This window comes from Coturnix japonica, chromosome 7 (assembly GCF_054131305.1).
Source record: "Coturnix japonica strain WE chromosome 7, WE-NBRP24, whole genome shotgun sequence".
In the NCBI taxonomy this organism is placed as follows: domain Eukaryota; kingdom Metazoa; phylum Chordata; class Aves; order Galliformes; family Phasianidae; genus Coturnix; species Coturnix japonica.
Window position 1 is genome coordinate 32470837 of NC_140669.1, and position 26092 is coordinate 32496928.

General features: G+C 47.3%; 1 protein-coding gene across 7 annotated transcripts; it reads left to right on the top strand.

Annotated features, from left to right (window-relative positions):
• Positions 1–25945, top strand: ASB1 (ankyrin repeat and SOCS box containing 1). Of its 7 annotated transcripts, XM_085553639.1 has the most exons (11): positions 1–3888; positions 4570–4691; positions 8909–9009; positions 10346–10545; positions 12338–12472; positions 13324–13462; positions 14834–14975; positions 17341–17643; positions 21505–21890; positions 22969–23146; positions 23767–25945. In XM_085553639.1, the coding sequence occupies exons 4-10, from the start codon at positions 10456–10458 to the stop codon at positions 23100–23102; spliced, it is 1329 nt and encodes a 442-aa protein (XP_085409765.1). In that variant the 5' UTR covers positions 1–3888; positions 4570–4691; positions 8909–9009; positions 10346–10455; the 3' UTR covers positions 23103–23146; positions 23767–25945. The 7 variants fall into 7 exon arrangements, with proteins under 7 accessions (XP_085409765.1, XP_085409764.1, XP_085409763.1 ...); XM_085553638.1 differs by having other exon boundaries at positions 8909–9055; positions 22969–25945; XM_085553637.1 differs by having other exon boundaries at positions 22969–25945.
• The last annotated feature ends 147 nt before the right edge of the window (positions 25946–26092 follow it).

A 26092-nucleotide genomic window follows, 5' to 3' on the forward strand; every position in this document is an offset into this window, starting at 1 on the left:
TTCCTTCCTGGGTAGTCAACTGTGGTTTCACCTAGAAGTAGTTTGCCCCACAACTTGGACTGTGACAGGAATCCAGTGGTTTGTGGATGTAAAGTGACTCATTTTCTAAGCTCAAAGTAATCAACAGTACACTGCATTTAGGAGTTGCATCCTAGCTTTGGTCCCTGTAAGGGCAGGATGCATTGCTGTATGGGGTTTTGGTCAGGTTGGAGAGCAAGCAGGGAACTGTAACAGAGAAAGCGAAGTTTTAGATCTCTTCGGAACAGTACATAACTGTGCTCTGTGCTTTTGAATTGTCATCTTGAGTTTTTATTTGGCGAGGCAGTATCTCTACAGGAAAGAAGGGGATAGAGTCTTTAGCAGGGTCTGTGGTGGTAGAACAAGGGGAAATGGTTTCAAGCTCAAAGAGAGGAGATTGAGGTTAGATATAAGGAAAAATGTTTTACATTGAGGGTGGTGAGGCACTGGAACAGGCTGCCCAGTGTTATGGTTGATGCCCTGACTCCATGCAGGATAACGTTGCTTTAGCAGTGCTGGGAACACAGGGATGTGACCAGGCTGTGTCCAGCCCTAACAGCCTCAGCATGGAGAATTTCTTGTCCACCGATGACTTCCAGTTCTGAGGTTTGTGCTTTATAACTCAAATATCTGTGTCTCGTGAAGAGGAAGGGAGACTGTGAGAATAGATATGGATGAGTGTCTGCACAGCTGCCTGTGACTTGCACATGCTACACTGCCTTTGCCTTGAGCTTGCCTTTCAGCTATGGGTAGTTCATTAGCAAAGGAGACTTTGCTAATGCAGTGGTTTGGGGTTTCAAACCCTTACATTGTCAGGCCCCTTTGGAGCTAATGGAGCCTGACAGGTCTGGGAAGCAGGACTTGCATTTCATGACATGCCTGACATTCCTCTCTCTTGTGGGTCAGGAGGTGGCCGCCAACCCCTCTGGTTTAGGGCTGGGGAGTGTTTCTCAGCCAGAAAGGTTCAGCTGTTGGCTGGGACCCTACTGGAAGGCTGCAGTGAGATCTTCTCCAGGCTGAACAATCCCAGATCCCTCAGCAGAGGTGCTCCAACCCTCTCATCATCCTCGTGGCCCTCCTTTGGACCTACTCCATGTTCATAGGTGCTCTGCAGGAGGGGTTCCTGGTATCAGAACTTACATGTGATTTGTCTCACCCACTCACAAATTAGGAATCCTCCAGTCTTCAAGTTTGCACTTGAGCTACAAGAACAGATCTCTTCCATGCAGTAAAGGCCCTCTGGTTTCTCACCCAGCATATGAAGGAAGATGCTCTGGTTTGTAGACTTCGCACACTCCATTTCCCCCAGAATGTCAGTCCTTGCTGGCACTCTCTTAGTGCAGTTTCTCTAACTCAACCTTGGGGGCAGAATTCAGTCTAGTTTTGGCCCCATTGGCACACTCTCCTGCTTGATGTGGAATTAAGTTTTGCAAATGAGTGGCTCTTGCCAGATCTGGCACTCAAGTGCTTGTGTTTCAGGCTTGGTGGTTTAACTATTTCTAAACCTGAGCTTCAGGCTGCCTGCTGACTCAGGGAGACAGTGCTACCACTGTTCACATCTCATTATCCTCACCACCATGGGAAGAAGGAACACCAGCGGTATTGTTGTTCAGCTTGTAAGACTGGAATTCCTGCTCACACGTGTAATGCAGGACATCCCATCTCCAATGGAGCTGTGGAGCACACGATCCACAAGTCAGATTTGGATTTTTCTCCACTGACTTGCTTGCCTGATCTTGCTATAGCTACCACTGGTCTGGCTCAGCAGTGCTGTGCTGCTGAAGATCTGAAGACCAGATGGAAACTCCTTTTGGCACAGAGCATTGTGCTTGTTAAGCCAGGAGGACACGTTGTGGCTTCCTCCACAGCATGCTCTTTTCAGCTGTCTCCTTGCTGCCGTCTAGGATTTCTTCCTCTGTGAAGGCAGAGTAGTTGTGAGGCCTGGAAGATGCTCTCTTGTCTCTTTGGTTACTTCCTTTGAGTGCATCTTGGAACATAAGAGGGAAAAATGCCAATTACTTTTAAATGCATTAGAATTGCAAAGCTCTAGTATCCTGTGTCTGCAGAGGAAAGCCTGGCACTTATTAAACCAGCCAACCCATACATGATTTAAGGGATGCAGCCCCTTGAAAGCTAACTGGAAATTAGCTCCCAAGCAGCTTCAGTTCAAGAGTTAAAAAGAATCAGTGCTTTTATTTCTCCCCATCAAGCGTGAAGGTGGGTGCATCTAATATTTCTAATGCACTGGGTTGCTGCTGGACATGGAGCCATCTCCAGCTCCTGGAAGGACCCTGATGTGCCCTGAGAGCTGCCCACCTGGCCAAGGCACTCCTCTTAACACATTTCCTGCCCTGTTTGGTGAAAAAATATGAAGAAATAACATTTCCATTTCCCAGCGAGAAATTTAATTAGAAGGAATTAAAAAAGGTGTATTTTATAGTTTAATTTAATGCGATGAAATAGGATTGGCTCCCTCCCCCTGCTGCCCATATCCCAACCTGAGACGATGGCAGCCTGGCCTCGAATTGCATCCGATGGCCTCAGAAGGGAAATGCTTACTGAGGAGAAAAGGGAGAGAACTTCCACTTAAGATTTATGACTTGTGAAGTAGAGGTTGAGCGGGTTAGCGTTGATTTATGTTGCACTGCGTCCCACAGACCTGACTTTGTTGTGTGCCCAGGAATGGGCTGAAAACTGATTTTGTTGGCTGCTTTTACAGGTCACGTGCGTGCTTAAGGTTCTATTTTGGGCCACTGAGAGGCTCTCGGTTTGTATACACAGCGAAATGTGTGTTCAGCCATGTGGGAAGCGTGTGATTGTCCCTGTGAGGTGGGGTTCTCCCTCCCAGGTCGTTTCCCCTTTTTAGAGTTTGTTTGGATTGTGGCAGCAGTTGAGGAGCATCAGGAAGAAAATAAATGTGTGGGGCCTGCTGGTACTGCGGAATTTCCCCCCTGGTTGAAGTCAGTTCAGTAGCAAACTCTGGTGCTGGGCCCTGTAGGGGATCCCCTCTGCACAGTGGCCCTGGCTGAAGCCCTTCTCTCTGTCATGACTTTTCCAAAGCCACCACTTGATGCTGAGGGTGAGAACCCAGGTATGTCTTCTTCCTTTGGGATCTCTCAGCCTCACAGTAGGCTGATGCAAAGCAGCTTTCCTCACCCTCACAATGTTGGTGTCTTTGCCCAGAAGAAACCTTTAGGGGATCCTTACACATCTCAGGCCTTCAGCAGAACCAGGGTGGTTTATGGTGTTGAGTAGCTCTAGTAGTTGAGCTGATTATTTCCCTTGGAGGTGGGGAAACTGGGAACCTATGCACTCACCTTTCTGAGCTCCTGCCATCTGCCGGAAGAGACACTTCCAGACAACCAGATACAAATGGGAAGGAATTCTATGAATTTAAATGGGGAAGGCATATTTTAACAGAGCTCTTTTTGTTTCAGAAGGCTGACTCGGTCTAGGAGGAAATGGATGGGAAATGGTAAAGCCAGCAGTGAGAAGGAGCTGCACAGTATCTCTCGATTCCTGGGCTGGCAGCCTCGCCACAGGGACTATTTTCTGGCCAACAGCTTTACATTGGATTAGAGGTGCTTAATTTCTTCTGTACTTTCAGGTTTCTCTGTTTTTGGAACAGTGTCTGCTGGTGCTGGAGACCGAGAGCCGGCTGTGCTTGGGAGGAGCTGGGGATACACAGCACAGTGCAGAGCTGTCTGCAAAGGAGAAGCTGTTTGGATAAGAAACAGTTGCTTTGAGGAGGAGGTTCAGAGCTGCTCTGGCTTTAAGCTAGAGAGAAAGGAAGTCTACCTGTCCAACTGAAATAATCTCGGTGGTGTTTGCAGCTCACGTTACAAAGCTAGAAGCTGGACTCAACCTGAGGTAGGTCCTGGGTCAGCATCAGTGTGTGGAGCACAGGGGCAGGTAAAAGCCAGAAGCAACTCTGACAGCTTGCTAATGAGCAGCCATGCTGGGAGTTCTCCTCACACCCTCCTGTAGGCAGACAAGCACCCTTTAAACACCTGAACTGATCTTTAATTTATTTCATTATTTATATTTCTGGAGAGACAGGAGTGGCAAGAGAGCCTGAGGTGCTTCTCTCTGCAGCACTCAAGTTGTTCCACTGACCATCACAGTAACACCTCACTATAAGGTAGCTCCTGTAAGCAGAGATGGGAAAGAAAGAGATAAGTAATGCCCGAGGAATAAATGATTTCACATGTATATTGACCTGAAAATAATTGTTGTAATTGAGCATTTTAATTTTATGCCAACGCCATCAGAAATAGCAGAAGACCTTGTCACCTCATTGGTGCTTGGTCTGGAAAGTCCCAAGACATACTGAGAAAAAATAATGAGGCTCTGACTTTAGGAAAACTGTAAAGCTATGGGCAAGAGTGAGGTTGGGAATAGGATAAGGGGGCTGCAAGGAGGGATAGCTATTATTTAGCTTGGCCAAAGATGCTCAGCCCTTCCCAGGGTGTGCAGCTTGAAGTAGCAGGAAGGTTTATTTTTTCTAGTCACGCTAAGAGTTTTATTCATGCTTCTTGTTGCTCCTGGCAGGACAGGAGCTGAACAAAGGTACCTTTCTGTCTCAGCATGCTGGACCTTCACTGATCTGAACAAAAGGATCCTGACAGGCAAAGGGACAGCTGTAAGGGAGACTGCACCAAGAAACTGGCATTGTAAGTGCCTGATCCCAAGCAACATGGGTGCAGTGAAGTGGCTGCGCAGAAAAGAGCTGGGATGGGATTTCCTGACAGCAACAGGTTTTTGGCATCATGTCTGTGGCCATGCTCAAATGGAATGGGAGAAGGGAAGAGGAGAGCAGGGGATGCCCACTGGGTGGGCCCAGCATCCCGTGGGGTCCTGGTGGCTGCAGGAGCAGCTCAGCTGAGGAGCAGCTTGTTCCTGAGGCCAGCCCCACAGCCAGGAGGAATTCATGGCCCCACACAGTGGCTGTGGTTTGCATGTAGGCCTGTGCTGATCAGGGAGGAAGGAGTGGTGTTCTTCAGTTTTAGTGCTCCCTGGGTCTCAGCTTTTCATTCCTGTCCACAGAAGTGTCAAGAAAAGGCTGGTTTTATGTTTAACTCTGTTAGACCAAGGGCTATAAACTCAAAACCCGTGTTAATAGGATACTTGTCTTTAGGAGCCAAACGGAGGGTGAGAGACCAGGGTCTCTTGCAGCTAAATACTGTACTATTGTGCTGGGTTTTTATATCTGCTGGTAGGAGCGATCAGAAGCTGTGTGGGAACGCGTGTTAAATGTGTTATTGCGTTAAAATGTCACTTTCTCAAGTATCATGTGCTGTATTTGCATGAAGCTTGCGGGCTCACAGTATGCAACTGTAGAGAGCAACTGGAGCGCAACAGGACCACCCGAAGACATTCAGCTGCTTCCAGTGGGGGCCCATGGTGGGGAGATGGCTGCCCACGAGGAAAGAAGCATGAACCTCCTCTGCTGCCATCCAACCCTGCAACAGGGTGGCTTTGTGGCCATGCAGGGCTGGGTCCCAGCCACCTGCTGGTACTTGTGAAGAAACAGCCAGGGGAGTGGGAAGCTTCATCACTCTGTTAAAAGGCCACAATGACTTTGGCAAGCGTTAGGTTATTAAGTGCAGATTTCAGTGTCCCATTAAGGATGAAATTTGCTGAGAGGTGGGTTGTGGGAAGTGTCTGCTGGCTGCTGGTGTTCATTTCCAGCACACTCACAGAACCTGCTCAGAAAAATTGGTCCTTAGGTGTTTTGTGCAAGTGCAAAGAGCCCTTTCTTCATGTCCAGTATTTAAATTGCATTCCTGCTGTCTCTGCCTCCCCTGCTTTGGACACCCATAACTTTGTATACTTGCAGTATTTGCCCTGGCTCTCTCAAGAGAGCTTGGCTCTCTTTTTGACACCCTTTCCCACTTTTGAGGCTGCAGACATGACTGGGGAGGCCCAAGCAGGCATTTTTGCTGGAGGAGAAGCTCAACTACTCAGTGACGGTCCTGCTTCTTGCACAGGTGGTTAAGATCACTCTGAGACTGTCATGAGCCTTACAGGTAGCCCATCTCTGTGACTCAGCCTCTCCATTCTTCAGATACAAAGGTGGTAACAGGGCTCCTTTTCTCCCATACCCTTTTCTCCTATCTTCTTGCAGCTGCAGGCTGGATGTCTGGGCTTCCAAGCCAGGGCTCAAAATGAGTCTTGTGCCACCAGATATTCATCTGTGGAGCCAATGAGTGGGGCTGCTCTCCTGGAAAGCCTTCACAGGGCAGAAGGAGCAATAATTTGGAGGCAGCTTTGGGATTAGGACTGTTCCTTTGCCATGTCTGAGGCCCCAGAGGCAGCTTAGAATCAGAGTGCTCTGGTAATAGAAACGAGGACAGATTCAAATAAGACAAGTGATATGTTACCTTTAACACTGGGGAAAACAGAAATGGCTCAGCAAAGCTGAGACAACATTTCTGGAGCAAAGCAAGGTTCTTTTAAACAATTTCCTGATTACTTTGACTGCTTGATCTTACAGCCTGAGTATTTGCCCCGGTGTTATTTTTTTGCATTTCATTTCCTAAGACGTCCTGAAGTGCAGGGAGTGAAAACTAAAATAAAACTTGGCATGTATTTTACAAGCTGTGCTGGCTTCTCCCAGAGTCCCCATCAACCCTTTGAACCACAGCTGCTCAGATAGCTGAGGTCACTGGAAAGGCTCCTACTGACTTCTTATGGGCTGGGTTTGAAACTCCTGCAGTGGCGTAGTTGCAAGCTTGCCCCAAAAGGCCATTTTGATAGAAAAGCTCCCACAGGCTGCAGTTGATGTCAGGCAAGGCCTGGAAAGGATGGTCAGTTGTCATCCAAGAGTGTTTGCAGCAGCTCCCGAGCATCGCTTTGTCCTTGAAGCTCAACAAGAAGAAACGTGGTTGAAATGTTATTTTCTGGATGGAGAAAGTTGCTTGCCTCAGGCAAAGCAGAAAATATGTGGAATGGATTTGGATCAAACTTTTTTGTGTTTTGTTTTTTTTAACTTTTGGAATTTTATTGAAAGAAATAATAGTGCCGTGGGCAAGAGCTGAAGCATGGAAAAACTTATCCCAAAAGGTGGATGCTTTGTGAAATTATAAGCGTGTGAAAACAGGTGGTTAAACTGAAATGGTTTTACAGATTTAAGTACAGAAGGTGCTACCAAAAACCTGTTATAAATCCTTGACTGAACTCTTCTTGAAAGGCTGAGGTAGAAGAACAGGCCATCAGCAAGTAACCTGAACCACTACCAAACCCACAGGCGACTCAAGAACCAGTAAGGACGCCAAGCAAAATGAGAAGAGGCTTTCTGAAAGGTCAGCAAGGAAGCCAAGTCCAGGCCTGGGCTTCAGTACATAAACTCAGGCTCAAAAATTACACCCTAGTGACCCACGTCTGGCTGGGGCAAGTTTTACTTACAGCACCTGATCCAAAGTCAGTGGCAAGTGCTTTGTGAACTCCTCAGTGTTGGATCAGGGCTTTAAACGTGCAGCCAGGAAGGAAAACATATAAGCACTGTGCTGCAGCACGCTGGAGGGTAGACAAAGAGCAAGAGCCAAAATCACAGCACCCTTTGCCATGGAAAGCGCTGGACGTATTGCTGAAGGTGGAAACACTGAGAGGAACCCTGTCTGTTCTATTCTTGCTCTGCACAGAGAAGAGCTTTTCAGCTGACTGAATGGCTTCCAGTGAGCACAACGTGCAGCTGTCGCTGTCCTCTTTACTACAAACCATGTTCCTGCTGGAGCCCAACACCTCAGGAGCACGTCTTCTGGGCAGATTCACCTAAAACAAATAAGAAAATTCAATTAGTGAAATGTTAAGTGGGTGAAAACTCTTTTTCTCTTCAGATGAACTTGCTTGTGTGTCTGTATATGGTTCAAAAGATGCTCGACTCCGTGTCCTATACTGAGAGACTGCCTATTTCTCTATCCCTTCTTCACAAGTCCTAGCAGAAATGAAGGCCATCCCCAGCATGCCTGACTCCCTTGAGCTCAGCTTTGTGTCAGTGAGGTCCTCCCAGAGGGCACAGCAGCCAGGGGCAGCAGGGCTCCAGCCCCATGCTTTGCTCCCAGCTCTGTTATTAATGTGTGCTGGTGCAGGGCTTTCAGGCTTGCCAGGTCGCCAGGAATGAGCTGATTGCTCATTCCTGTTGTGTTACTATAATGTATGTGTGATTATGAAGTGTTATGATATATGGTCTGCAGAGTTTTACAGCTGTGTCTTAAAAGGCTCATAACATAAAGAAAAAAAACAACAAATGGGGAGGGAGGGCTTAAACTAGAAGGCAGAAATACAGTCAAATTAAGGAATACAATGGCATTGCTAATTAAAACCCCTTGGAGAGAAGGGAGGAAGGAAATGACCTAACTCCCTGGGCTGACACAGGTTGGTTATTGCCCAGGGACAAAGTGAAGGAAAGGCAAGCCAGAGGCTGGAGGTGAGACTTGGGTGATAGGAGATAAGGCTTTACGCTCTTTTTCCACTGCCATAGAGGGAGATAGAACCAACCGCAGAGACTTCACCAGTTGTCCAAACCCTTTGGTGCATGGAAAGCAGTAATGAAGACTTCAACCAAGGCAGTGTTGCAACCTCACCTTGGTACAGAGAGAGCCTTGCAAGGGCTTCCACCAAATCTTGTGTATAAGCAGGGTTACCAAGCATCTAGGCTGTAAAGTACAGACTGTTTTGCTGTGTTGCAGTGGAAAAAGAGTTGGGAAAGATAAATCGTGGGAAAAAATTGTAAATGAGCATGATGCTCATCAAAGCCAGACCTGGACAGTTGTTTCTATCAGTACAAAAGAAGTCTAAGTTTGCCTTTTTCCTGATGGAAGTTGTTTTTCTATGCGTTCGTGAGATAAAAATAGTCTGAATTTGTCCTGTTGTTTTATCCTTCCTTCAGATATCCTCAGCAGAAGTGCAGGGCCCAAGACTGTGCTTTGAGCCTTACAACATGGTCTTCTGTGCCTTCAAAGCAGCAGTGACACATCACCTGTTGAGCAAGTAAATGTCCAGCCAGTCAGCTTTTCTCTTTGTGTGTCCAAGCCAGGTAAAATGGTGAAGTGAGGATGGTGAGGCCCTGGCAGAGGTTGCCCAGAGAAGCTGTAGCTGCCCCATCTCTGTCAGTACTCAAGGCCAGGCTGGATGGGGCTTTGGGCAGCCTGGTGTGTGGGAGGTGTCCCTGCCCATAGCAGGGGTTGGGGCTGGGTGGGTTTTAAGGTTCCTTTCAACCTAAACCCAATCTATGAAAAAACATAGAAAGCTTTCCCAGAAATCACGAGCGTGACGTGTCAGTGTGAAGCCTGCTGTGAGGGGATGGGATGCACTGTTTCAGCCTTTGGCCTCACTTCCATGGGGACTCCAGGGAGCTCCATGCCATTTATTCTTGCCTTGGCTCTGATCTTGGCTTTTTCCTTCAAAGCAATCCAACTGGAATGCATTTAGGAACTGTTAGTCTTGCTGTTCTCCATTTTATCTATTCAGCAGAGTCTCTTCCACTCTGTTTGGATTTTAGTAGTTAATTAGGTGAGTCAGTACTTGCTGGTCATAGCCATGACTTCAGCACCTGATGTGGTAAGGTTCAGAGCCTTTCAAGATGACTTCAGTCCGCCATCCAGATTTTCTTAGAGCTAACTATGCATAGATGAGCCTTTTTCTTTTACATGAAGCCTTAGAGCTGCTGGATTAGACAGGCTGGTCCAAAATCCAGATAAATTTAGATCAGACATCAAGTCCTGCCAAAGACTTGCAGATCAAAGCAAGAAGAGTGCTGGCATGGGAACACAATAACATTCACTACTTTGGCTTCCTCTCCAGTTCTGCAACAGATCTCTTTCAGTTTGAGGCAAGCCACCTCCTTTCCATTGCTGGGTTTAAATGGCTAGGACACCACAGCACCATCTCTGTACACTGTTTACAGCAATGGAGCTAGGCTTTGCAATGGTGCAAACAGAAATCGGTGATAATAGAGAAGAATTAATAGGGGCTAATAATGACTCTGTCAGTTGGAGATTTGCTTTATTATACGATAATGTATGACGTTTCTGAAGTGTATTTGGCAGAATTAAATGCCATTCCATATTCTGTGGCCTTGTCAGGCTCATTTTCCTGAACTTAAAGAACAGTCCTTACAGACTAATTTGTGGCACTGCTAATGCACTATCTCAAGTGAACACTGAAAATAACTTGTCACCACAAGGAGTAAGTAACCAGGGTAGGATTTTATAGCAGGCAAAGCTGATCTGCCATTCCTGCCTGTGGGAAAGCTAATTTTTATGTATTTTATTGAATTTTTCCTACATCTAAAATGACTCAAACTCTTTCCCCTGTGCTCTGAAAGGATGTAATTTTCGAGGTGGATGAAACCTGACAGCAGTGGGAGCGGAACTACACAGCACTGATGCAAATCTGCTTTCAACAATCCACACTGCGTTCACTTCTCTTTGTCTAATGATGGAAAGGAAAAGGAAGAGGACATTTCTGATACAGGACCTGTCAGCACAGCATGTTTGTCCTCAACTGGTGCCTGGGGAGATTCAGGTGGGACGTTAGGAAATATTTATTCTCTGAAAGAGTGGTCGGGTGCTGAGATGGGAGGTGCTTGAGTCACCATCCCTTGGAGGTGCTCAGGAAATGCTTAGATGTTGTGCTAAGGAATGGTTTAATGGGGAACATTAGTGGTAGGTGGATCGTTGGACTGGGTGATCTTGGAGGTCTTTTCCAACCTTGGTGATTCTATGATTCAAGCCAGTACCAGGTCAGCTTAAGATAATTAGGATGAAAGATGTGGAATGTGATGAACCCAAATAATACTGTCTTCCTGTAAGCTGAAATTCTATTGTTTATTAAGGCAACCCTTTCAGCCTCATAAACTTTTCTTCAAGGACCACACACAAACCTGGAGCATGTTTCCAGCCACATAGCTGGTCACTCTTCTGCAGCTCAGAGTCTGGAAAGGACAACTGCCTCTTCTCTCATTTAACTTGAGCCTAATGACTTGTTGCATGTCGCTGTCATGAATCCTAGTGCATCTCCTTTGCTGTAGAACTTGCCTCTGGGTCCTCAGGGAAAGAACAGGCTTTCTCTTGGCCAAGGAATGAAACCTTGCTAAGTGCTAACTCCTGAAGATCAGGGTGAAGATAAAATGTGAAATGATACTTGCATGTCCCAGAAATGAGGAGTTTGAGGGTGAGAAAGGGGCTGTGTGCTGGAGTTTCCAGCTGTCTCTGTCACTTCCGAGGGGAAAGAAAGAAACACACAAGCCTGACCAAAGCCTTTCCCGGAGGATCTGCTCTCTGGGAATTCTCACTTAAATGGCTGTGAAATCCATAAAGTTTTTCTTCTTGTATGTGGGAAACTAAAAGTTAAGATCCAGTGGGGGCTGTCCTTGGTTAAAGAAATGATGGTAAATATAACTTGCAAATGCAACACCAACGTGGGTACATAAATCAACACCTGGAGTGCCCGTTTATGTAGGCTACCTCCTTCCTGGGGAGGCCATGAAGGAGTCATCCTGCAAGCGAAACCCCATTGAGCAGGAGGAGGCAAAGTCCCATCAAGATATGACTTCACAAATCCATCAGCAATTTCATTTCAGAAGAGATACAAGGATTTAATACAGCTGTCAGCAGCATTCTTCAGGTCGCACTGCTGCATGAAAGAGAGTGTTAGAACCTGGGACTTAAACTAAACAGATTTCCTATAGGAAACACACACAAAATTACATTGCTTCTAAAGTTACTTTTATAGACATTTTCCCTGAGAAGTATTTCTCCCTGGAAAAATAAATTCACAGGATGTAATTAAAACAGCTATATGTGTACGCTGGAGTGGCCCCCTTTAAGTGCTTCACCAAATGCACCACTAAATAAAGGAATGAAAGGCAGCTTTGTTTAAATCTATTAATAACAATACGTATTAATTATAAAATGAGGCGTCCTTTATCAACACAGATAGCCCAGCTTAAGTATCCAGGACAGCTACTCTGCCGCCCTTCCCATTGCTCCCAACAGCAATGGGAACGGCTGTGCAATGTGATGCCGCTGACCTGAGGAAGGGATGCTGATGTTACTCAAATCAGGTGGAGGTATCTGGATGGCTTAGAGATGCTTCTCGTCTTTTTGCATCTTGTGGGGTTACCCTTCACCTCCTGTAGCCCTTGCTGGTGCAGTGTGTCATTGCTCTGTCATTTTGGGGAGCAGTGCTACCTTTCCTAGTGGCAATACAAGCTGGAAGTCAAAGAGTAGAGTGGTACCGGTAAAATGTTTTGTATCACCATTTACTACAAAGCTGTCCTGATCCCCTGTAAATCATTTCCATGTCCTTCAGGCAGGAATGGCTGTGTTCTGTGTCTTTCTCAATCGGAGCAGAGAGATGTTTGTATAAGCCACAACGAGCTGAAGCTGGGCCAGGGAGTGCTGCCCGTGAGCCACTTTGCAGCTGTGCAGCATCACTGCATCAGAGTGGGGTAAAACAACTGGGGATATGTTTTATGTTCACACTCTACCTCGGAGGTGGGTCTGTGTCCAGAGCGCACCGTAAAACACGCAGGAATGGCGCTGCTCAGGAACGTGCTCGTAATTCTTGTGCCCCTCTTCCATAAGACACCTTTCTTCATTTAATTGTTTTAAAACCGCAGCATGTTCGCATTACCCTCTGCGGAAATTACATCTAAAAATGACTTTGTAGTTTCTTTCTTTAGTGTTGCAAGTGGAGCAGGGGGTTGTTCTTGCTTTGGTTAGTTTCCCTAAATCCCTCTCACCGTAACAGCCAGGGGCTTCTTTTTCCCTTTTATTCTCTTAGGGCTCAATTCAATAAATATACATCCGGCTCCTTCCCAGGCATCGTCTGGCTTAATGAAATTGTGCTAGGCACTTCCAAGACAAGGTTGTTTATTTTTCTCTGCTGATTTGGTTAGGCTGGCCTCAGCCCCTCGTGCCCGCAGAGCTGCTCCATAAAGAGACCCTTGTGATTGCACAGGGATGCTGTGTCAGCCGGCGAGTGCCTGCACTCACTCAACACTGGGATTCTCTTACTTCGGAGCTGGAGTTGGGAGGGTGGCTGTATTTTCTATATACAACACACGGGGAAAAAGAAGAAAAGCACGCTGAGAGCACGGTGTTAAGGTGCGAAAGTCAAGCACTCGCAAGGCAGATATAGCTAGAACTGTCTGGAGAGCAGGCTTAATTCATCTGTTTATGTGAGCACATTACGAAACTCTCCTCTTTTTTTTCTGTGCAGTTCTGTGCTTGTTTTTAAGTTATGGCATTTTCAAGCTTTTGCCAGAACTTTCCACCTTCACAATGTGTTTCTTTACAGAGATCCAACACCCTGGAGATCCTGGTGCCTTCTCCAATGTCTAACCACCTTTTCCATGAAGATTTTCTTCCTGATATCCAACCTGAGCCCCTCCTTGATGATGTTTCCTCACATCCTTTGTGTCATCAGCATCCCACAGGTTTGTTTTCCAGCCTCATTTTAGGCAATGCCTGCATTCCAAGTCACTGGCTGCTAAACCTAAACCCAGATCAGGTTGGCAACCCTGCACATAGCAGGGGGGTTTGAACTTGATCTTTGAGGTCCTTGAGAATTGTTTTGCCCATGCACTGGGTGTTAGATATGAACCTTTCTCTTCCCTCATCTCTTAGAGTGGCTATCTTTCTTCCTACTCTCTTTTCTTTCAGGTATTTCTTCCACACAGTCATGAAATAAGTTGTCCAAAAGGCAAAGAAGAGAGGAAACAACATGTATATATTTCTAGTTTTATTTTCCCATCAAAATCTGAGTACTTTTTGAAGAGGAAAACCAGCAAAACCAACCCAAACCCAAACAAAATACCAAGAACCCCCCAAAAACCTTAACAATATCTTTTGTCTTCAAGGTCCCTAGTGAGAGTGTGGGAAGCCTGACCAAACTGATTCTGCGTGACTCATTTCTCAGCAGCTCTTTGCTGTCAATAGAAACTTGTCCTCAGCAGGTTTTATGTCACTTTCTAACCTGCCTGCGAGGAGATGTTTTTGTTTGTTGACTGAGGGAAAGGTGCTATTATCTTGCCTTGTGCTATTATCGGGCATGGCTTTAGGGAACGGAGATGTACATCTAACGTGGATTTTGGGCTCCACTTAGCACTAGTGTCTGGTTTCCAGATCTCATCCCTTTGATGATGAGGTCTCAACAGATGTCGAGTCACATTCCTATACTGGCAGCTCAGGGTTCCACCATTCCCTGTGGCACGTCTTTCTCTACCAACTTCACTTCCAGAGTGCCTGTATGGGCTCCATACAAGCTCTCTGTTCCCTTCCAAGGGTGCAAGTTTCAGCACCTATTAAGTGTCATCCGGCTCAAATCCCCTGCAATGAACAGGGGACGGGGGTTGCCCTGACCCAGGTGCAACACGCCGGGCAGTGAGGAGCTCCGGACGGCTGCCGGGCCGAGCAGCTCTGAAGGAGGAATCGCTGGCGGCCGCGGAGAGCCGCCTCCTCCGGCCGGGTAAAACCACCTTAACGCGGAGGCAGGAAGCGGCGGCGGGCACCAATCAGGCCGTGCTGGGGAAGGGAGGGCCGTGGCGGCGGTGCAGAGGAGGCCGCGATGTGAGCCGGTGCCTGCGGGCGGATGGCCGAGGGCAGCCCTGACGGCGGCGGGGCCGCCCCGAGCGGCGGTGGGGAAGCGGCGGGTGCCCTCAGCGCCCCGGGCGGGCCCGCAGGTAACGTGGGGCGGGGAGAGCTGCGGGGCAGCCGGCCATGGGGAAGCCCGGAACGCTGCGCGGATCGGGGCTCCGAGCAGCCGCCTGCCCCAGCGCTCAGCCCAGCTGCCCCTCTCTCCAGCGCAGGTCGGAATCTGAAGGAGTGGCTGCGGGAGCAGTTCTGCGACCACCCCCTGGAGCACTGCGAGGATACCCGGCTACACGATGCAGCTTATGTAGGGGATCTGCCCACGTTGAAGAGCTTGCTGGAGGAGGAGAGCTTCCAGAGGTGAGGGGCTGCTCCGAGCCGGGGCCGGCCCAGCACGGCCTGCTGATGTGCTGAGTGCTGACCCCGGAGAGCAGCATGGGACCAGGGGGAATCCAGTACAAGGTCAGGCTTAAACCCATTCTGAAGCTTTTTGCTAATAAATCCTTAATCTGATGCAGCTGCCCACCCCTGGGTTGTGTTAAGCATTGAGCCTCTTGCTGCAAGAGAGACACTGAGGCCCTGGAGCGTATCCAGAGATGGGCAACAAAGCTGTGATGGTCTGGAGCACAGGTCCTGTGGGAAATGGGGTTGGTCAGTGTGAAGGAGAGGAGGCTGAGGGGAGACCTCATTGCTCTCTACAGCTGCCTGCAAGGAGGTTGTGGTGAGGCCTCTTCTACATAACAGTGACAGGAGGAGAGCTGATGGCTGAGGTTGCTCCAGAGGAGGTTCAGCTTGGATATTAGGAATAATTTCTTCTCAGAGGCTCTTTTACCACCAAGAAGGTTGCTGTCCATGGAGGTGTTTCAGACCTGTGGAGACGTGGCACTGAAACACCTAGTTAGTGGGCATGGTTGGGTGACCTCAGAAGTCTTTTCCAACCTTAATGACTCTGTGATCCTCCTCATAGCCTGCTCCTTTTGAACACCTTTCCTACTGATAGAAAGTGGGACACATCTCCGTTTCTATAGGAGCTGTGTCTGGTGGGAGGCTGCTCTGCTCACACTTGAAATCAACCCTGTGTTAGTCTCACTGGGGGCAAATCTCAAGCCAGTTTGTGAACTCGCAGTGTCCATGCACAGACTTTTTGGATCATAATGGAAATGTAATAACGTGAAAATCAGAGTCTATGTATAATGAGAAAAACATACAAAAGGGTTTATAATCAATGGTAAACCTGAAACACCCTATGTTACAAAATCTACCCAGTGCTGAGTCTTTGACCACGGGGATAGTTAATTTTCCTGCAATATGGAGAAAAATGCTTAGTGTTATTAGCCTTAAAAAACTGCTATTTCAGCAGGAATTGAGAATGAACCAGCCCCTTTTTTCTGTCACCTGGACAGCTCTGCTGGGCCTCTTTGGTCCCTTGCTCTGAGATTATGCTTTCCTTTTTACCATGCTGCAGGACCATATAGTCTTTCAAGACAGTGAGCTGACCCAGGTTTCTGCAGGACCTGCAGCACCATCACACAGGTGGTAGAGTGGAAAAGACCTCTAGGATGATCAAGTCCATATTTTGACCCATGACCACCAGTGTAGTGCTGGGTGTAGGACGGAGATGCCCAAACCTGCTTGGGAGCACTTCTACAGGGTTTATTTTACTCCTCTTCTTGAAATATGTTGGAAGAAAAGAAAAAGGTTGTGGCGTTGCTCTGTTAGCCAGTTGTCTTAAGAGCAGTGTATGAAAAGTGTTTTGTCCTGTTCTTCTTACAGAGGCCAGGACACAGTGAGCCAGAAGAGTAAATTCACTACTGGCTTTGGCTAAAGGGCACTTTAGTCAGCATGCATTGGGCTTAAAGAAATCACTTTCCCTTGACACATGACATCTAAAAGAGTACTCACAGAGATTTACAGGGAGTTGGGCACTGAGACCTGGATATTTGAGATTTATGGGTCTCACCTGAGATCTAGGTTACTGTAGTGAGTGTGACAAGTAGTACAAGTGATTTCAGAGGCGGATCCAAGCAGCCTCCTGCCAGATAGGTCTTAAATGAATTGAAGAGAAGCTCTTCTGCCAATAGGCTAACAAGGATGCCAGTGGTTTATTTCTGCTGTTCTGTTTAGCAGTGGCATCTCCCTCCAAGCCAGCTCCTTCCTTCCTGGCAGGGCTGTGTTTGTGCTGTGTTGAGCTTCCCTGGATTTGCATTTATGTCATTCCACGGTGCCAGGCTGAGCGTGTGGACATGCCAGCAGAGCGATAGAGATGTATGCATGTGTTTCCATGCGGTTTCTCCTCCTGTAGTCCTTTTCTCTTTCCCTGCTGCTTTGACAACCTTCTGCCACTTTTGGAACAGCTTCAATTAAGCAGTTTTGGTCCCTAGCTTGGTCACTTCTGGTGGATGACATCTCCCCATGGAAAGGGATTAGAGAGTGGGATTTCTTTGGTCATTGGGCTGAGTTTTGAGGAAGGGTTTGTCCCATGTTGTGCATATGGGCAGTTCCTGACACAGCAGAGCTGCAGTAGAGCCCATAGTCCAGGTATGCCATACATGCAACACCTGCTGCAGTGGAGGCAGGCTATCGGCAGGAGCTTTTCAGAGCTCCTACAAAGCCTCCCAAAACGTGGAGTAAAACTTGAGGGGTCCCTGTTTGGGTTCTCTGGGGCTGGAGCAAGTGGGGTGGCAGAAGGTGACTGAAGAGCTCTTGACCCCATGTTTCTCACCAGCCGGATCAATGAGAAGTCGGTGTGGTGCTGTGGCTGGCTGCCCTGCACTCCTCTGCGCATTGCTGCCACCGCTGGCCACGGCCCCTGTGTCAACTTCCTCCTCCAGAAAGGGGCTGAGATCGACCTGGTGGATGTGAAGGGGCAGACTGCTCTCTACGTAGCTGTGGTCAACGGGCACCTCGAGTGTGCCAAGATCCTGCTGGAAGCTGGAGCTGACCCCAATGGCAGCCGGCACCATCGCAGCACTCCAGTCTACCATGCAGCACGTGTGGGCCGGGCAGACATCCTCCAGGAGCTGATCAGGTGAGAAATGTGTCCTGCAGATGGTCCCCATGGGGTGGAGAATGGCTTTGCCTTGCTTTCCTTCTTCCCCTGGATCTTTCCATTATGCAGCTGGGGGCATCCATTCCCTCCTCACCTATCTGCTTGGCAGAGCTGGACAAGAGGACTGCTGATGGGAGAAGACCAGGGTGTTAGGTGTCTTTCCCTTTGCTTGGGTGTAGTGACAGATCCTGTTTCTGTGCCCACCATCCACTATTCAGTCTTGCAAACCATCTTAGCTTCTGTCTTGACTGCTTGGTTCCTACTACTGCCCAGTGGCTGGTTTCACACCCCTGTTGCTCATGGGATGGATCACCTCCCCCAACCAGAAAGCATCTTTGCTTAGTTCTGCTGCTCTGAACACTTTCTGTCCTTGGGAACAGAGGTAGCACAGTCTGTTCTTGGCTGCCAGGAACGTGCCCATCAGTAAGACACTCTCCATGCACAACACCAGCAGGGAGTGGGCTCAGGGTCCAGCAGAAGGCTGTGTAAGCTTGAGTTTCCTTCGTTTGGCATGCCATGATACTTCCTGTCTTCTAAATTGGAAGCTGTTCGTACCAGGGACCATGCTGAGCAGCTGTATAAGCCTTTGATGCCAAATAATAGCAGATTATAGGGGGGAAATACAGGTTGCAGAAAGGAGCAGTAAAAGAACAGAGAGTTTATTTGGATTCGCAGAGAAATACTCTCCAAGGAATCCCTCCAATGGCTGTTATTGCTAGAAAATAACAACGCAAAGGAATTTTGCTTGCGGGCAAATTAATTTTCACACACTGCAGCTTTAAGGAAGCTGAGAAGTAGAAAGAAGAAGGGAAGTTGTTCCCAGTCTTGCAGACTGAGAGAAGGATGTCCTCGTTGCCACACGCTTGCCGGTGTGGGGTTCAGCATATAGATTGCATTCCCGAGAGTCTCCCCTGTTGTCCACTAAGGCAGAGTGAAATGTAGCGAATGGTATTTGAGCACACGGAGAGCTGATGCATTGATTTATGTGTCTGCTCCTTGGGATGCCTTGCCAGCAATATTAAAAAGCCAAGTTTTGGAAAACTTTCAGGATTAAAAATTAACTGGAGTTTGTCCAATGCCTTTTTATTAGATGATGTCTCTCGCAGGGCTGCTAAGCTAATACTAAATTGTCAGATTGCCCAAAATTTCAAGTATCTCGGACTACGGATTTCACAGATCTCTTCAGAGTTGCTTGCTTTAAAATGCAGTCTTATGTTACAAAGCTCACTCGGAGGTTTTCAGGGGCATTGCTCCAAAGGATTTGGCAGAAGGAATGCGATGAGGAAGACACTTTTACTGAGATAGGAGAAAATATTAGCTATGGAATGGGGATCCATTTGATAAGACGACTGGCAGGCATATTTGCAGCTGTATTTCCAAGGTATAGGTTACTTTCCTAACAGCTTGTTATGTGATTGTGCTGTGACGGGATCGACCATCATGCTGTATTTGCAGCACAGCTGAGGGAGGACTTCAGGGTGAGAAGGTCTTTCTGCCACAGTAAACGCAGCAAAACAGACACGTCATCTTATTTTGCCCTCAGTACTTCAAAAAGCATAAAGTGATGCGAATTCAGCACAGTGCTGTGGAAGTCTCCAGAAGATGGGAGTATCCCATTAAAGTGCAGTGAACTGGGAAGCAAAGCTTGGTGCTGTGGCTATAATGGTGCACTGTAGTGTCATTACTGCCTACCTCCTTCTTGCTTTTCTCCACCCTGTAGATCTCCTGAGGTCTTAGCCAAGATCCTCGTGCTCAGGAGATCTTGTGCGTTGGGCTTAAAACACCCTGCATGCCATTTGCAGCCCTCAGACAGGTTTCCCCAACCCTTGTTCTCCATATGCTTAATTTAAATGAGACATAGAATCATCCAGCATCCTGAGTTGGAAGGGGCCCATAAGGGTCTTCATGTCCCTATTCCTATCCTCTGAACTGAAGTGCTTGGTTAAGTGTTTAATGGGTAGGGACCAGTCTCTGCTGGGATCAGCAACAGACACACTTGTAGTGAGGAAGAATTTGTCCCCATGTGTTTTTTTATTAACTGCAGGAAGGAATATTGTGGGTTATCTTGGAAGACAGAAAATCTAGTTCTCTGAATGCTTGATTTGCAGTTTAGAGAGGGAGGCTGGTGACTGAAGGAATGTCTTATTCCTGTGTGGGAAAGAAACAGGGCTTTGCTTGATCTATAATACTGCAATTCAAACTGGCTGGACCTCAGGGGATTGTGTTGTCTCCTTCCATGTTCCAGCCCAAGCTGCACGTGAAGCAGATGGGGAGCTATGGTGTCCCACTGCTTGGGTGAAATCAGTGCTTGTTTCTATAGTCTCTTCTTTGTGCTGCATTACCATTTTTGGAATTCCATGCTTTTCCAGAGCCTGACACCTGACCCTTTTGCTCCCATTTTTTTTTGGCTGTTTCCTTCACTTCCTCCAAATAAAAATAAAAGGAATCAAAGCCAATACTCCCTATTTTCTGCTCTTTCAAACTTATAGCCACTTGTACTCCCTGGAAAAGAAATATGCCACTGATGTTACTTTCTATACCACGATGACACTGATTTCCTTTAAGCTGGGCTGTAGCCTGCTTGCCTGCCTTTGCACCATGGCAAAGCTGGCACTGCTTTGCTTTGGCCACAGGGCTTATGGAGCAGTTGAGAGACCGTGATCTTGTGCAGCAAATATTTGAAGTATTAACCATTTGCAAAAGACCTGAGAGGTTTTTAACATCTGGATAGGGAGCTAGGAGATATGGTTTAGGGGCTTTCTGTAGGTATGGTAAAGGGAGGATTGTTGAACTAGATGATCTTATAGGTCCTTTCCAGCCTTGTGATTCTATGGTTTTCTGTTGCAGCTTCTAGAGGTTCCCCTGCTTCAGTGCCCAGAGTGCTGGCCAGTGAGCTGTAATTTCTTACTCAGTGTATAACATTATATATAACGTGTAAATTGAGCCATGCAGGATGGATGGGGAGAGCAGAACGTCTGACAACAGTTATTTTATGTTTTTCTAGTGTCTTACACACTTAGAATTGGCAGGTACATCCCATCAGCTGAGATAAACACTAGAGGAAAGGTCTTTCTTTGACTCTGATGGGATTTTTGATGGGGTTTCAACCATCCAAGTTTTTTGGATGGAGCGGGATTTATCATACATGTTTCACTGCTGAGCACTGATTTCTGTTTCCATTTCCCTGCTGTTTGTGACAGGCAGGTCAATCGCTTCTATTGCTTTTTGGCCTGTTTTATACTGGTGGGGAAGTTACTTCACTGCATCTCTTCAACTGAGTCATTTGGAAACATCTTCTGCTTCCCAGCCAGCCTGTTAGCATCCAGCATTACGTGCTGCTGGCTCAGTGCTGAGCTGTTCCTTATGCCAAAGCTCTGCTTGGCATATCCTTCAGGAGGGTGAGGGAAGGTGTCCCTCAGCTGCTTCTCTTCTGTCTTGAGCCTGGGCTATTTCTGGCAGCAGGACAGTTACGCTTCTTGAAGATCAGACCATGCTGGATATGTCATCCCTGCTTCTGTTCTAAGCCTGTACTTGGAAGAGAGGTGTTACAAAAAGGTCCCCTAAATTAACTTTGAAGGTAAATGGGTGAAATTACATTAAGTCCACTTGCAGACACCCTTCTTCTGTGCCAGCGTGGCCTTAATTTGATTTTATTTCACTGTATGTTGTCATTGAATGACAAGAAGTTAGCCAGGCCCTTCTGGGGATAAGTGTGGGTGGGTCATTGGGTGGTGGGCTCAGATGAACCAAGGACGGGTAGCCATGGCCATCTTGTGCCCTGGGCTGCTAGTCATGCTGATGTTGTCCTTGCTTTCAAATGGTTAATGCTCTCCCTTCTAGATACGGCGCAGATGTGGATGTGAATCACCACCTCGCTTCTCGGGTCTCCAGCCCTTCTTTACGACCCCTCACCACACTTGTAGTCTGTCCATTATACATCAGTGCTGCCTACCACAATCTTCAGTGCTTCCGGCTGCTGCTCCAGGCTGGAGCCAACCCAGATTTTAATTGCCGTGGGCCAATCAACATCCAGGGCTTCTCTCGGGGCTCACCAGTGTGTGTGATGGACGCTGTTCTGCGGCACGGCTGTGAAGCAGCATTCATCCACCTCTTGATTGACTTTGGAGCCAACCTGAACCTGGTGAAGGTGGAAGCCTTGGAATTTGACTCCACAGGGAGGGTCAAAGTCAACCCTGAGGCTCTGCAAGTCTTCAAAGAAGCACGAGGTAAGTGACTTTGACTTACTGCAGTGATTGGTTTTATCCAGCTCTGGATTCAGGAGAATTTCTCGTCACTGATATAACTCAGCTCAATGACCCCCTTGTTCCCAGCTAGACCCCCTGTTTTTCTGTTGGTGCATTTTGTACATTCACCTTCTGTTTTCCCTCTTGTATCCTTGAGCTCCCTGTGATCCCTGTCTCCTTAGCCCAGCCTCCCTAATTTTGCTTTGTCAAGTCTTTCTCCCATTGCTTGGTGTTGTCCTCAGCTGCCCAAGGGAAGGTTAGGCAGGAGGGTGATTATCATAGCAGGGATTTGGGTCCACAAACCTCCACAAACCACAGGCAGGTAACGCCTGTCAGACCCAGTTCTCCCAAGTTATGCAGATGTGTCCTCACTGTTCTTGAGTCACCCCGTGCTCAAGGGGTAGCTGTGTACCAGAGTCCAAAGTGGGGTTTCCCTCTTGAACTCCACAACAGAGAAATTCAAAAGAGTTTCAGGGTGTGGGATCCAATTCCCAGGCTTGCCTCAAAGTTATTTAGCTTTGCACATGCCTTTTCCAAACCTGCCTGGACTATTGCTGAGAGGAGACATGAACACAGACCAGGTGGTTTCCATTAAACCTGTTTTTAGGAGGCAAATGGGACTTCTGGATAATGAAGCGATACCCAGGAGAGCCTGGGTATCCTGAGTCAACATGAATGCCACCATTCTCTCATCCCTGTGATGGAAGAGCTCACTATGAGCTTGGTGTGGATTGGGCAGTGGTCTTTTGAACCCTCTCTGACAGTGACTCTCTCTGTAGTCACAACCCCTTGCAGTTGCCCTTTTTACCTTCCCAAACTGATTGTGTGGCAGCTGTGATTGCTCCAAATCCTTGGCCAAAAAGTTTGGCCTCCTTATAGGGAGAATTTGTGCATACTCAGCTCTCCTGCGCTGCCTTCGTGTTGCTGTGCAGATCATAGCCTCAGCATTTGGAAGGGGTAAATGGCTCCTCCACTGCCAGCCGTAGCTCTGCACATTTTAGATGCAGTTATCTTCCTCCATCTGTCCCTCAACAACTCCTCTCTGCTTTCTTTATTGCAGGCCGCGCCCGGAGCCTGTTGTCTCTCTGCCGCATAGCTGTACGAAGAATACTTGGCAAATCTCGTCTGGATCTGATCCATATCCTTCCAGTCCCAGACCCCATTAAACAATTTTTACTTCACGAACACAGTTAAAGGGCAACCAGCTGCTATCTGGGACAGTTTGATTTGCTGAACGAGTGAGTTGACAAAGCCAGGTGCCAATTGTAGCCCTCCACCCCCGGAGAAATACTGGTTTGCTCATGGAATACACTCAATTCCCTGCCCCTGTGGGTTTCCCCCACAGATTTAGGGTGCAATGATTTTGTGTGTCTACCCTTAAGCTGCCAGTTATCTGGTGATCTGTTTGCAACTGGTTTGGGCAGTGAGGCCACAAGCGTGTGTGGCTGTTACATGAGCAAACACAGTGTATCCCATAGCTGTTAGCATATGTCTGTTTGTTACAGCTCTACCTCTGTTATTGCTCCGTGTTTCACACACCTTGGATCCCAGAGGCACTTTTGTGTGGCGAATGTTCCTGTACTTAAGCCTTTCATTTTCCTACAGCGTGCAAGGGAGTTTCTCCTTGCCTTGGTAAGGGAATTACAGCAGCACTGTTCTCTTTCTGCTGTCAGTACGTGGCCTTTCTCTTCCCTGTGGAGTTTGTGGTTGCTGCTGTAAAAGTGGGTATGTTTTCTTCTGTCCTCTTCTGGTGTGAAATGCATCAAGTTTCCTGTCCAGTGCTGTGTATTACTTGGAGAATTGTATCCGTGTCTCTACGTGCTGCAAGGTAGCCGCTGACTTGGCTTTCTTCCTGTAGAGGCCCCGTTGCACAGATGGGAGAGTAGCAGAATGTGTAATCATATCCCATCTGAGTCGCTTCTACAGACCACCAGATCTGCTGTGGCACGTCGGCTCGTCTTCCAGCACTGTGATGGATGAGACGAGGGTTGGCCAGTCCTCCTCCCAGCTGCCCAGGACACTGCTGTAACACAAATGAGAAGATATGGTGAGAAGAAGAAATGGTATTTTCACCCATGGAAACGGAATAGTACAGAGTTCATTGCAGGGATGATGTGATCCTTGTGGTTCAGTCACTGCTGTAGTGGTGGTGGGATAAGGACTGTGATACTCAGATGAAGCCAGAATGTGAACTTGAAAGATTTCTAGGGTACTTAATGGAAAAGCAATGACCAAACTCATCTGTTCACTGTAAAATTGGTTTGAATATTTGAGAATGACCAGGGATGACCAGGAGTGGAGGGGCTGCTAGATTAAATCATTGTCTTGCAGTGCTGGATAGTGGTTGATGCAATGACTGTGAATATATCCGTGTGATTACTCCTTAAAGCGTGACCAGACAGCACCCTTCCAGATCCACCTAACAGGCCTTTTTGTTTCCTTTTCTTTCTGTTCCATAGCTGGGCCTGGCAGAGCAGTCAGGTGGCTTTGTACGTTGCTCTGCTCACTTATTTTAGGATAAGGAGGCAAGATTTGCATTGCTGAGCATTACACCGTTGAGAAGAAGCTGAAGTGTGACAGTCACACTCACTCACTGTTCAGACACTTTCAGAAATCCTCATCAGATGAGATCTAATGGCAAGGACGTGTAGCTATGGGCACGCTTTCAAGGTGAGAAGGCAGCAGTATTGCATTGTTTCCTTTTCAGGCTTGCAGATGGTTTAGGTTTTCACCATACGGGAGGCCAGGGCAGCCCATGAGCATGTTGCCTGAGAGTCGTGTGCCTGCTTTATGGAAGTGTTAACATGCCTAAAAGATGCAGGCAGGTTGTAAAGCCGCTTGTCACCTTGCTGGTAGAACCATAATGTTTTGCAGGAGCACGAACTAAACATATTCTCTAGCCCTAGTGTATAAGAGGCAGAAAATGAGGGAGGATGTCCAGAGAAAATACCATGGCAACAGCTTCTTTGGGTCGACTTTTTCACTCTGATTTTTTACTTCTTCACATAGTTTTGCAAACCACTCACACATTAGTGCCTTCTGGGAGAAAGTAGCTGGATAGAGGTGGAAGGCACATGCTCCTCTGGGGAGGCATAACAACTCTGCACGATGTAACTGGAGTGTATAGTTAAATCTAAGCCTCTGCAGATAGATCTGTTATGAGTTTGGTTATAGCTGCCTTCTGTATTTGATCTGTTGACTTGTGCCCTCGACTGACACTGTCCTACATCCCTCTTGTGGATAGTCAGCCAGTGAAGCAGTGGACACTGGTTACAAGGCAACATCAACCCAGCTTTGCCTGATTAGATGGTTTAATACACAGAATATCTGCAATTTTCATTGTCATAATGAATCTCAAATTAGATTTACGATGTCCTGCAGGGCCACAGCACGTTTCCTCTTGCTGTCCCTGTCCCTTTAAACCCAATAAACAATAGTCTTCCATTATGAAATCTGAATAATAATGTGCTTATACTGTCTTTGCAGTATATAAGTGACGAGTATGAAGTGTGCATTGCATGGCCTTGCTGGGTGGGGTGAGATTTGGAAAGTGGTTAAAGAACTGAAGCAGATCTGGAATAAGCGAAGATATCTAAAGGAGTCTTTCGCTTGTGGGGTTTCTAATTACCTTTGTTGTATAGGGACTTTTGAGAGCATGAGATGCTGGTAGCTGGTGTAATACCCAAATGTAACTTCCTGTCATTTGGGAGTTGTGCAAATGGCAGAATGGAATCTATCAGGTTGCAGTGTTGTTTTTTTTTCCCTTTTTTCCCCCTTTTTACACCAAAACTGGCCTTTGAGGCACAGCACCTCTTTAGCCCTTGTTGTTCCATTGAAGAAAGGACTGTAGGAACCCGCCCAGGACAAAGTAGAGGTGGCAGCCCAAGAGTGTTACTTCAAAGGAGCACTATTCAGTGTTCTTTTCTTTTGCCCAGGGTAGAATGATTGTGCACAGCAGCAAGATTTGATCCAAGAGCAGATAGGAGATATCTGTGGTGGGTCTGTGTGTAGCTAAATAAAGACGTTCCAGTGCAAGAGCTTGGCTGTGTGCCTAATCATTTACCTCGCCGTGGGAAGGGGAAATGCTTCTCTGTATTTCCAAATATTCCTAAACCCGAATTATTTCCTGGTCTTTCTACTCATGAATCCTGAATCCAGGCCCTGTAGCTGATTCCTCAGCCTGT

Coding starts and splice junctions, on each gene's coding strand:
- ASB1 (XM_085553638.1), top strand. CDS start 10,456: ATGATGGAAAGGAAAAGGAAGAGGACATTTCTGATACAGGACCTGTCA. Junction 10,546..12,337: donor TGGTGCCTGGGGAGATTCAG/GTGGGACGTTAG, acceptor TCCTTCAGGCAG/GAATGGCTGTGTTCTGTGTC. Junction 12,473..13,323: donor CATCACTGCATCAGAGTGGG/GTAAAACAACTG, acceptor GTTTCTTTACAG/AGATCCAACACCCTGGAGAT.